Consider the following 12,226-nt stretch of genomic DNA (forward strand, 5'->3'; position numbering starts at 1 on the left):
TAAAAGACTGGTCCCAGCATAGTGCAAAGCACAGAGTAGGAAAGGCTGCCCAAACATTGTCTTCTAACCATGACTCACTTTGTGACAGGCAAACATGGAGACTAAGCCACCAAGTACCCCAAAAACAGACCCTTCACTGGGAGTCACTGGAAGAAGCTTTCTGGACAAACGGTCCTTTCTGGAAAAAAATATCCCAGGTTTAAGTTTACATACAATACATTATGTCCAAGTCTTCAGTGGATTTAGCCATCTATTTGAAACACACAAAAAAAAAGCAAGAATAAAAGAAATTTTATTTATCTTTTATTTTTTTACAAAAATAAACAATTTGAAAAACAAAAGCACATTTTTTCCTGACTGTACAAACTACAAAACAGTATGACATTGGTCACTTTAGCATTTACTTTATTGCTTTCACTGAAAGCAAATTCTCTAGACACACCATGCCTGTAAGACGCATTTTATATAGAATTAAGGCTAGCATTCATTTGACATCATTAAGGTCATTTACTTCATTCACTCTAAGAATTAGCAAGCAATGCCTTAGAAAACCAAGGATCCAATGATAAAAAGTACGAATAACTGCAAGATAGTAATTAAATTAGTACTGTTCCACCAGCTGGACTGCTTCAGCAGTCTGTCAAAGATGTGGCTTCCTGAACAATTCAAACTTGATTCAACAAAAGTCTTAAGCACAGGCTTAATTGTAAGCATATGCTTAGGCCTATCCAGCAAAGCACTTGGGTAAGTCCCTACCCTTTCAGTGGGACTTTTCATATGCTTATGTGATTTGCTAGATCTACAAAATGGCTCTTTCAAATTAAAAATGAAACTTTATGATAACATTGGAAGCAAAAATGAAAATTAGTTACAGTCTTGCAAATCTAAACATAACCAATTCCTTCCGTTTGACAAATATGCTGGCATTGCATATTCGATAGCTTTAACACAAATGCTGATTGTCCTCAGTAACGTTTGCTATCCAGCATACAAACTGATACGCTCCAGTTACTCTGTTGTGATTGTATGTGCCCAAATAAATGTCAGCATGGAGGATACGGACTTCCCACAGAAATTATCAACTTTCATCCCTGCACACACATGTATAGGTCAGAAACGTTGTGGTAACCTTGGTTAGAAAAGCTAGAGCTGCCAGGTGATTTGTAACCAAAATTATACTCTAACAGTGTATCATATCTTGTATTTTGCTTTGCTTTTTCTTTTTCTTTTTTTTTTAAATCACATTTTCAAAATGTTGTTTTATTGCACATTCATCCTGGTCATGCAGGTTTTTTCTTTAAAGTTTCCTTTAGCACTCTATAGATTAGAATGAGTAATAGTGCAATTATTTCAACAGCCACAGCCATCTTCTACCTAACAGCTGCCTATATTTATACACAAACAGCTCTTATCACTCACGTGTCAGACTGAGCCACTTTAGGTGTCAGTCTGTCACCTTCACATATGTTATTTTGTCAGGATCAGGCACAATATGATTTGAGGCCATCTTGAAGAAGACAAGCTGCCGACCTGCATTGAATAGGAAAGAGGGGAAAAGGAAAAAATATTTACAAGTGAGCAAAAGGTTGCCTATGTCAAAATATTGACATTGCAAATTCCAGTTAAACCTATGCACTCTTCAGGCAATGTGAGACTGAAGTCCTGCTTAACTTCAGCTGGTATAAATCCGAAATGCTTTTTTCTAAAATGATACCAAATTTCCCCTGGTTTCAGTATGTTTACTCTTACCTAATTATGGTCAAGATATAGCTATGCACAGCTAACACAGTAAATGAAGGAAAGGTCTAAAGATATTAATACAAATTTCACATGATCTTTAAAAAAGTATTTTAAGACTCTCCCACTGATACAGACAGGCTTGAGCTAAGGACTTAAATGAAGGCCATTGATTTGTTTGTACAGGAGCAGAATCATATATGCACACCTGAATCTTTCCAAAACTCAGGGCAATGTACATTAAACATGACTTTCTCCAAAACAGGTCTTGCTGATCACTTTGTAGCTCTGGGCTTTACACAAGCTGGAACAAGGTCTCTACTCCTCACACAAAAAGTAGTGATAACAGCATGGGTAGTGTAAGACACCTGCCACACATATATGCTAGGCCAGTGAGAGCTGAGTTTTGGTATTTGTGGGAGCCACAGCACAGTTCTTCTATCTCCCCACACTTATTGACCTGGCACCTTATTCACATCACTGCCTCCCAGCGAGCTCCTGCTGCCCCACAGACCTGCATCATCATTGCCTTTCCTTGCAGCAAAGACCACAGAGGTACTTTCCACATCTGCGTCCACAACCAGCCACTGCAGGAGAAAAACTCACCCTGACTTCAGTGCAGGTTTTAATCTTGGGGGAAGAGTATGAAAGAACATGAATTTGGTCCTCTGTACCCCACAGAAACATGTCTTTTTTCTTTACTCTTGTAGGGTGCAGTTTGTTCAGGGCTGGTTTGCAGTTTGCAGCAGAGCTGGCTGGGCCCAGCTGTGGGGGCAAGGAGCTGTCCAGGGCACACAGGGAAGGGGTGAGGGGTTGGGAGACGGCTGTGGCATTCAGCTCTTTGAAACCCTCATCCATTCTGGAGCTGCAGCTGGTGGAAATTTTTAGCAGCGATTTGTAACATTTTTGTTTCTCAGATACTCTGGAGCTGCTTGAAATAGGCACAAGTTCGGTGCAGAAGCAGTGAGCTGGGGCCAATTCTACGCTTGATGTCAACTGGCACCGCCTGCCTGCCTTCAGGGGAGCCACACTGGGACTGCCAGGCCCACAGACCTTTTGGAAAATGTATTTCTCTTTCCAACAAGTGTATTCTGTTAGACAAGAAAATGGTAGCAAATAGGATTTTCCCCTGGAAGGTCTACTTCTACCTCTATTTCTACTTCCTCTTCTATCAGGCTTTAAACACTCCCTTCTCATTGTCCTTTAGCCAAAGCTCTACTCGTAGAAGCACAGTGTTCCCACCAGTGCTAGGGCATCTCTGACATCAGCTGGAAAGTCGCAGTTAGATACACAGAACCCGTTCAGTTCTGTGTCACACTGCAACAACCATATGGATTGGAAAGATTTATTGAATTCCAGATGTTGGACCATGTCCTGCACATTTAACTGTGGAAACAGGTCACAGGTTTCATTTCTGATGCTGTTTTTTAAAATAAAATTTCAGATCCTGTGGTTTGGTAATGTGCTGTAGCCCAGCAGTGCCAGCTCCTATGAGTCTGTAGATTTCTGCTCCCCCGACAGCTGGCAAAGAGAAACCTCACCAAAAATGAAACTGCCTCAGCTGAAGCTCCAGAAACTACCTTACCTCTAGATGCTTGTGGCTCCCACAGTCCAGCACAATACACTCTCCAATCTGTATTAAAACAGCCAGAATAGGTGACTTGGATGCTGCTTTCCTGCCCCACAGCACCCATGACCTACCTGTCCAAGTTGTCTGGTTAGTTAGGACAAAAGCTTTGCACTGGGAGTAGCTGTCACAGATCTCAATGGCTTCATTGACGTCAAACACGGAGAGGAGGCAGCCCTTATGATGGTAAGATGGCCAGCATCTGTAGTTCTCATCAGGAATAAAAGCTTCAGGCACCCGTCTGTACTCTGCAAATAACCAGAGCAAAGCAATCGTTTTGAAAACTTCAGTGAACTGCTTGTTTTTAACAGACAAGGTTTATTATAACAGCTTAGGAGGAGGATATATGATGGAAAAGCTGACGGGTTATAGTGTACCAGCCCTGGTTTACTCCCAAATGTGTTTATAGCTCTGCACCTTACTTTCCTTTTCCTTTCCTCCTTTCTTCTTCTCACCTTTTTCTCCAGAAAGTGTCTGTAAATAAACAGTCTGTGCACAAAACCCTTTCCCCTTCCCTACTGCATAGGCAAGGCTTTGGTTTTATTAGGAGTTTTACAGGAAGAATGTCCCATTGAATAAACAGCATCCACTTGAATGAACTGACTCACTGTCCTACTTCTCAACAGTGAGCAGGATTGTCGGGGTGAGACCTGACCAGGCGTTCACAGCCCTCCCTCTCCCTCAGAAGAGCATGCTATTTTTCTCCAGCTCCTTTAGAGAAGGAAGAAAAGACAGGCTTTTAATTAAGCAAACTTTTTTTGCTTGCTCAGATTAGGACAAAAGAGGAGTCACTTGATGGGCCTCTGAAGAGAAGGGGTAAAAAAAGTAGCGGGAGCATGTCAGCACGGTCCTCGCCCAGTGCCTCTGCGCTGCCCCGCCGACTGCTCCTCTCCCCTTGGCTGCCGTTCAGTCTCACTTGCCTTTATGAGCTGCCTCTTGTTCTCTGTTCACAGCTCCTCTCACTTTCCCAGCCGCTGATGGGGGTTTCTCTAATGAATGTATCAGCAAATTCAACTAATCATTATAAACATTTCTATTTAGCATCCAGACGCACAAATTAATGGTTCCCTCCTGTCTCTCCCCTCCATGTCCTATTCAAAAAACTAAATACATTCTATATTTCTTCTAATTTTATCTATTATGAAAACCAGAGCCGCCTACTCTGACTCACAGCCTATTCTTAAGTCACTTTGGTTCAGGCATTTTCAGCCTGGCTTTGCTGATTCAGCTTGCTAATATTTCATACAGCACATTGTACAAACACCACCAAGTCAAAAGTGAGTGTGTCTACTACTCTAAACTGTCAGTATTTCAACTGGGAAAAGAAGTACACTTCCGCAAGTGCTCATTCACACCACACAGTCTGGAACAGTGGGAAATAAATGTAGTAAATGCATTCTATTTTAAGCCTTGGCTCATTAAAAGTATCATAAGAAACATTCCTAACCAAGAAGCAAAATCAGAGCTGATCATGTCCCAGTTAAATAAAAAGCAAAAGAATTTTCATAATTCAGAAAACATAGATTCATGCACAAGAAGAAAAAAAAATCAAAACATAGTTCCACACTACAAATGGTCATTTCTCCATCAAAAATATATATGCATTTCTTTTGAATACAAATCAGAGCATAATCAAACTGCTACTGTCTGGATGGGTAAAGTCCCTTTTTTTCCCAAATTCTGTATCAACTGTAGTGTAACAACAATTAAATGTAACAGAATAATATTTTCTTATCTCCATATGGCAACTGCTGAGTATTGATTTGTACCTAACAGTCAAGGTCAGTAAAATGATGTGCACAAATTAAAAGCAAAAAAATCAATTCACTGCAGTTAGCACCACATGTAACCATTTGTATCAGCATACATGCCACGTTGACTAGATATAAAATATGATTATTCACAACTCCTCTTTGCACACAACGGAAGCGAAACCCAACATTGCACTGTGCCAAGTCCCACACCACTGCGGACATTCACAGAAGGATGGTCCTTGCTGTGGCAGCAGAAGATGAAGCAGCTGCCTGATTCTCTGTGTCAGCAAGGAGCGTGCCTGGCCCTTCCCCACGGCACTTTTGGAGTCCGACAGGCTCCACTCTGGGGCTGGGAGGGAGCTGCAGCATCCCTCAGCACATCATCATGGCACTACACAGAGCAGCCTCATATCACATCGTGTATTTTTCTCCATGCAAGCGAGAAGCCCGTCTGGAAGATCCCTATTTTGAATTATTATCCAATCTTAAACTCTTCTGAGCACAAATATGGTTCTCAATACACCAACAGCACTTTCCTTCTTCTCACCACTGCTCCTGACACAGCTGTCAAGGGTTAGGCTCTTGGCTGATGCAAACAGACTTCAAAAGAGCAGCAATGATTTACATGACCTGAGGTTCTGTCAGAGGTAGGAGATAAAGTTCTCCCTTTCCATTGACTTTTTCAAGATGACCAAGCCTAGTAAATCATTTGGGCAGCTTGAACACATTAATCAAGAGAGTTGGGCCAACAATAACTGCAATAGTGATGGCAAGGTCCTGGTTCGCGGGTGCAAGAGAGGATGGAAACAGCCATGCCAGTACTCAGGGTGGTCTCACCATGCAGCAGAGTCCTGTGGCTGTCCCTACTCTACTTGCTGCTCCCTGCAAGCTCCTACACAAGGGAAAGCCACAACCATCTCCAATGACTCATGGGAACAGGGCAGGATAACAGGTACACAGCAGCATGACCCACATGCAAAGAGCATTTTCCTTTGGCTGTGAGATCATCAAGCACCAGACAGGTGAAAATACAGCCACTGGAGTCTAAGTGAAAGCACACAGTCATACAGGCTCTGAAAACGCAGCCTCTGGCAGGCCCTCAAAGTGGCATGGACCACTGAATGCCTGCAGTCTGGGGATCTGAGTCTCCTACCTATGCTGCCTGCAGGGAGGGGAGTGGGACGCAGCAAGGGGGAAAGGCAGGAAGACAGCCTCTCTCCTCACTTGCATGGCAGACAGCAGGAATGGCTGTCTAGGAGCACCTTTCATCAGGAGCATCTCGATGGGAAGGCAGCCACAAAAAGCAAAGAGTGGGATACACAATGGCTATGCACCCTGGTTCATGCTCCCAAACCAGCCAGGCACTCCCACTGCCCTGGAAAGCCAACAGGGGATCTCCTCTTAATCTATTACAGTCAGAACTGTTCAGAAACTCATTGCAACATCAACCAAGGGCTGGTCTGAGAAAACTGTATTTGTATTTAAAACTCTCTCTATCTCAAGCACAGCAAGGTAGCTGCCTTGCCCATTTGCACAGTGAATCACTGAAATCTCTTGCTTGCACAGGGAGCTGACCCTTTAGCTCTCATATGTATGAGTTGCAAAGAATGGTGCTCCTCTCACATGAACTAGAAGGATCCTCCCAAAGGATGCTCCTCTCTTGAGATGTGCCCCAGCAATGACATTAGCTTCAGCCCTCTGGAGAGTTAGGCTTCCCCTCCACTTTAAATTATCATCTAGGTCGATACAGTGCAGTTACTCGCTCAATTAAGCAATATTCCAATGATTTAAAGACAGCTTCAGCTCAGGTTTTTGTCCTGCCAAGACCTGAAACTTGCTTAAATAGAGTCCTTGGAATTTGAAGGCTCACGGCAGTAAATCACATCATAAAAAGGTCAAAGTTCTGGTCGATTTCCAGACTAATGGTGTTTAAAACCAATAAATGCTTGCCTAATACTATAAATGCAGCCATAAATTTACACTTTTGCGTACATACACATAGCTTGACACAGAGTACATAAAGTCTATCAAGGTAACGGCAAGGAACAGATGAGAGAAATGCAAGGAGTTCCTACTCATATCACAACAGAAAAAGAATCCTCCATCTACTAATTTTGTGAGGATTGAAGCAAAGAAATGCAGTACAGTAAGCTTGATTTTGATGTCTCTTATAATGGATTTACTCCAGCTTAACATATGGGAGCTAATACAGAAGCTCGCAGTTACACAAATAAATCCTACTGCGAAACATTTTTCTGACCTGTAAACATTTTTAAACTTCAAAATATCTTCCTATGCTGAATATGGCCAATCCTCAGAAGTTTGGGTTTGTGATATTTTCAGTAGTTTTGAAACTTTTTTAAGAGTCTGTTCTGATCAATCAAAACACTTTGCTTTGATCAGGCCAAAATCTTCTCAGAAGTTTCTTAGCATGCTAGCCAGCCCCTATGATGGCCACAGTGATACTCAAACCAAGCTCACTTACTTCTTGTGACAAGTAAGAGAGGCATCTTTAAAAGCAATTTGCAGCATCTCTGACCAGTGCAACAGCTATAAAAAAAAGCCAATGCTTTAAATTCTTATTCTAAACCTTTTTCCATGAAAAATCACCTGCATTGTTCCAAAGCCAACTACAATCTATAAACATACTCATTTTGACTGTACTAGACTGAATTATATAAAGAACTCCACAAGTATATAATAAACTATGTGAAACCGCCTGTGGTTTCCCCCTGTTAGCCTGTCTGAATCACCCTAAATCTGACTTTAATCAGTCCTAATGACCGTTTATTTCAGCCACAGCAGCCAGATTGCATTTTTACTACCAACTACAGCTACTTATTGGAGATTTGCCCAGTTTTCTTTTCTAGTTATCACCTGCCAATACACCGTGGGTCAATGACACAAACGTAGCAATGTTCATCCTTGAGAGAGAAATCATGTTGCTCCTTTTTCTCTCTCCTTTTTTCCTCCGCTCTCAAGAGGAACACTGGCAGTCGACTCTGGAATTGCTTTTAATTGCTTTGCTTACAAGTAAGCAGAAAGAGCCTGATCTTGCCAATATCAGCAAAAAGTGGTACTGAGCAGAGTTTTGCTCTACAAACAGTCCCCTCTGATTCCCAGGGAGCTTATGGAGAACAGAATCACATCCTAAACAGACAATAATACACTTGTGTTTTTAGTACGCTTCATTTTATGCTGAAATTTTCCTCATGTTTCAATACCTCACATTTAAACATGCTTCTGAAAACGAGCCCTGCAAAGCCCTATGCACAGTTTGCTACAGAAAGCTATTTTTTGGTATGTCTGAGAAAATGAGAGGGTAGGCGTATCCCATGTGTCTCTGCTTTCAATCATTTCTGACGCATCCCAACTGTTTGGAAAGACAGGCTGGCCAGGCAGGACATAGGCTTGCTGTCAGACCGGGAGATAGCCCTACTTCTTTGGTGAGTATTTCTGTCCTTTGACTGCTTCCTGTGTGCAGGCTGGAAGCAAAGTGAGGCTTGTCTCTTTTTATGTGCTTACACTGTGCTTACAGTAGAGCCATATTTAAATCGGTATGCAAGCTGTCACTGAAACACAAATAAGTAAGTCGAAGAACGCCATGTTCCCTTACATTTTATTCCTGTTAACATGACACAGCTGGAGCAGTTTTCCTGCCTCATGCCCCACATCCCAGTGCTGATCATTGGGCTGTGGAGCTGCTCCATACTCACAGCCACCCCTGCAGCACACTCTGATTTACTGAAGGCAATTAGCCCAAAATGATCCTACAGATACTTATCCACATAAAAAACAATTATGCTGATGGTGGGCAAACTAAGAGTTGTCTAGGGTCATGTGTGCACGATATTTAAGCTTGAAGACAGATGCCTACAGGGTTTATAAAAGACATTTGGCCTTTAGTGTTCTGGAGAGGAACTGAGGACCTCAGCAGAAGGTATTCTACTGTACACTGCCAAGTTGGACATGAAGTTTAGCAACAGCAGAACACATTGCTCAGTGAACAGGACAGATGGCTTTCACCATGGTGGAGGTACATGTGAGCAACACAGCCCCACTGTACTGCCAGTGTCGTGTGGGTACAAAGGAACCTGCTCCTGCATTCCCATGTGCTGGAACTGCCCAGCTACTGATGTGAGAGCCTTCCATGCAAGGCAGGGTGTAGAGGTCGACTTTCTGCCCATGCATGCAACCCTGTGCACCTTTCCCCCTCAGCCCTGAGGTCTCTGGGAAAGGAAAACGAAAGGTACAAGTGTCAGATAAAGCAGGAATCTGGGCTGCAAGGACTGAGCTGCAGTAAGTTCCCAGCTGAGCCTTCAAGCACCATCAGCAGCATACTTTCAGCCTTTGCATTGCGGCCTGCCACAGGATATACAAACTGCCTCCAACAATATTCCAGCAGCCTTGCAAAATGTCTCTCTCTCACACAGATGTGCACAAACACACATCCCCCCCAGTTTCAGTAATTCTTGGGTGGATTTACAATTTCCTAAGCAGGTTGCTATAGTGACCCTGCAGAATATTTTTTTCAAAACACTGTTGTACTGTAAATATTTACATATAGCATAATCCTGCCAAATTGTCTTGAGACAAAAGAAAACAAAGTGTCTTTGCTTTATGTCCAGCCTTCCAGTTTTTTTAGCTTTGAGAATGTACTTTCAGCTAACAACAGCAGCTAATTATGCCTTTCTGTGGGCTTGCACACCCCCAGACCTAATAATGGGTCATCTATTAGCTTTAATGAATAACAAAGCTATCCAATTTACTAGTGTTAGCTGATTTCATGCATTTCTGAGTAAATTCTTAGTTAACTGAAGGGCTGGGGCTTGGCTCAAGGGCCAAATACTCAGTACAAATCACTGTCACTTGATTGAAGTGATAAAAATGTTGATACTGGGGCATGACTTTACTGATGAACATCAGTAGGTTTTTTTTATAGTCTTCTTAATCTGGATAATTAATGGAATTATTTAATCACTTTTAGATAAAATATGTCAGAAGAAATACATGGTTTCTGTTTTAATTCACATTCTTCTGGATTACAGCAAGAGAGGTCAACAGTCAATGGAATATAAAAGTATTTGTTCGTGGTGTTGTTTCAAACACTACAATGTTCCTATATCAACATTAACAGTAGTGTGATTTATGATCACAGAACACATACATAGCTATCGAATGTCTCCTGCGCCTCTACTCCAAGATACTAAACCAAAGTCCAGAGCATAATATAATTTACAGCACTATAAAATCTTTACAACTGAAGCACAGTGAAAGCTTAATATCCAAGGCCTTCTGTAATATGACTATGTCATCTTGTTAAACTTTATTTATGGGAACACTAGGGCTGACAAGAACTTTCTTCGTGTCACTTCCCTACTGCTTATCAATATCACCTTTCTCACTTTGTGGTGTTCACAGGAGGAGGTCTTCCTTTCAAAAACGTTAGTTCAGATAGATAACACACTGCTTCCTCAAAGTTCATGTTTAAGTTACAGCCTTAGATCACTTGCCCAAGATCATGATCTCCTTTTTCCTACCACAAATTTACAATGCTCTATCCAAGACAATGCGTAATTCCAAGCATTTAGACCTAAGGCAAATTCTGAAGCACCATTACATAAACCTTCTGTAGTTTCTTTTCAGAAACAAAACAAAACCTTGTAATTCTTGGATCTGAATTCTCCTCCAGTTCTGCTTTTAGGATTTCAAGACCAGAAAGGTCTTATTTTGTCACAAGCCCTTAGATGCCAGGAGACTGGCAATTCTTGCCATTTCTACTATTTGTGAAAGCAAAAATCCTGGGAGCAAGTCACCTTGTAAGTTTTCCGTCATCCAGAGCAAAACTGATGCAAACTTGTGCCTTCACGATTTTGGCACACCACCATATGAATGCAAAGCTGACTAACTCTGATCTGGCCTGAGAACCAAATGATCATCTCTAATTTTATCTTAATTTAGCGCTCGGTTGAAAAACACTCTCCTTGAACTTTCACTATGCTGCAGAGCAACACAGAAAACATTTTATAAAATCCCACAATCTTAAAAATACTTTTTGGCCCAAATAGGGTCAAAGGAGGACCTCAGCTGACATCTTGGGAAAGTATCACAGTTGTTCCTTTTAATTCCTGTCTATCCCTCTACTACTCACCAAGATTAATACAAAATATGTAATCTGCTCAACTGTTCAGCCTTGGTTTCGGTGGCCAGGATGCCACCTCAGCTGGGAGCATCCTGCCAGTGGAAGAGGTTGATCGCTTGGACACCACTCCCTTCTGGGAACACCTGTCACCCTCTCCTGGAACTTCACTGTTCAACGGGAGAATTTCTCATTGCATTCTCTCTGGATAATTTCTAATTAATAAATTCTAATTCCAGAATCTCTGGATTGAGGATATTAAAAATTAATTTCAGCATGGTATTACCAGTCAAATATCAGCTGAGGAAAGAATATGTTTTGAATAAAAATGATACAAATGGGTATATAGGCGTATTTTTACCCTCCTAATATGACTTCTTCATACTTTTCTGGCAAGCAAAGGGAGCCTTAAAATAGACATAAGTTACAACACCTTCTCTGTTTGGTTAAAGTAGGGTTAGAACAAACAAGAAACAGGCCTGCACATCTTAAACGCATGGCAGCTAAGTCTAAGAACATATCTCTTTTAAGTGTAATTTCCAGTAAGATACCCGATTCCTCAGGCTTGCCATTGGTTGAGAACATTTTCCTATCAAGGAATTCAGTATTACACGCAAAGTATTTAATGTAGATTAGCCAAATATGTCACGCAGAGCATCTAGAGATTTTCAGCATCTTTGGTCACATTGTACAGTGTCTAAGTCCATGACCAGTGTCCTACAAATAAAGAGGGCTCCTTGCAGAGCAGGGAGCTAACTAACCACAAACATGGCTAGTACATTCTGTGTTATATTATCCAGGACTCTACAGAATTAAACTAACACAAAAATGTGTAATTATTACGGTAGCCAAATACACATGGAGCTCTGCTCCGTATCAGTAGAAACCTGCACTGTTACATTTACTACCGCTGTCCAAAGCTTCTCTCCTTGAGATTCTTTATAAACATGACAGACCTCTAAAATCCAA

General features: G+C 41.7%; 1 protein-coding gene across 1 annotated transcript in view; it reads right to left on the reverse strand.

Annotated features, from left to right (window-relative positions):
- Positions 1-276: 276 nt before the first annotated feature.
- The window catches only part of PKDCC (protein kinase domain containing, cytoplasmic), a 36,183-nt gene continuing 24,233 nt past the window's right edge, over positions 277-12,226 (reverse strand). Inside the window, exons 6-7 of the mRNA XM_027681936.1 lie at positions 3,439-3,612; positions 277-1,530 (exon numbers count right to left, since the gene is read on the reverse strand). Of these exons, the coding sequence (XP_027537737.1) occupies positions 1,445-1,530; positions 3,439-3,612 (260 nt within the window). The 3' untranslated portion in view covers positions 277-1,444. The remainder of the gene's footprint in view (positions 1,531-3,438; positions 3,613-12,226) is intronic.

This window comes from Neopelma chrysocephalum, unplaced genomic scaffold (assembly GCF_003984885.1).
Source record: "Neopelma chrysocephalum unplaced genomic scaffold, ASM398488v2 Primary Assembly neopelma1_61b, whole genome shotgun sequence".
NCBI classification, from domain to species: Eukaryota; Metazoa; Chordata; class Aves; order Passeriformes; family Pipridae; genus Neopelma; species Neopelma chrysocephalum.